The sequence below is a fragment of the Penaeus monodon genome, chromosome 20 (assembly GCF_015228065.2).
Source record: "Penaeus monodon isolate SGIC_2016 chromosome 20, NSTDA_Pmon_1, whole genome shotgun sequence".
Lineage (NCBI taxonomy): Eukaryota > Metazoa > Arthropoda > Malacostraca > Decapoda > Penaeidae > Penaeus > Penaeus monodon.
The window spans coordinates 46,456,676-46,457,067 of record NC_051405.1 but is presented as its reverse complement, the minus strand read 5'-3'; the positions used below and the strand labels follow the sequence as shown (position 1 = coordinate 46,457,067).

The window sequence follows — 392 nt, the reverse complement described above, 5'->3', positions numbered from 1 at the left end:
AACTTTCAGCGCACGGGGTGGTATTCAAAAAAGGTCAGACTTTGATAGACCCTATAACGGCAATCAAATGTAATAATGAGATCAAATAACTATTGCAATTAATCAACACTCTATAATATTTTAATAATATTTTTTTCTAATCTCCCTTTCTCCTTCCCTCTCCTCCACTAACACTTACCTTTTGGGATCTGATCTCCTCTCTTTTTTCCATTAGCTTTTTCTTCAGGTCTTTGTTTTCCATCCGCAGATCATATGCCTCAGCCTCCTTCGCTTCATATTCTCCGCTCACGTCCCACACTTCATCCTGAAGATAATGCACGTTAGGTATCTGTGGTTATGACCCCGAGGAAAATACTGTTTGACAGATAGTGTATAACTAGATAACCATATAT

General features: G+C 38.0%; 1 protein-coding gene across 1 annotated transcript in view; it reads right to left on the bottom strand.

Moving 5' to 3' along the window:
• The window catches only part of LOC119585885 (COP1-interactive protein 1-like), a gene marked incomplete at its 3' end in the record, with an annotated part of 7,195 nt that overhangs the window by 2,686 nt on the left and 4,117 nt on the right, over positions 1–392 (bottom strand). The window contains 1 exon segment of the mRNA XM_037934615.1: positions 179–304. Within this exon segment, the coding sequence (XP_037790543.1) occupies positions 179–304 (126 nt within the window).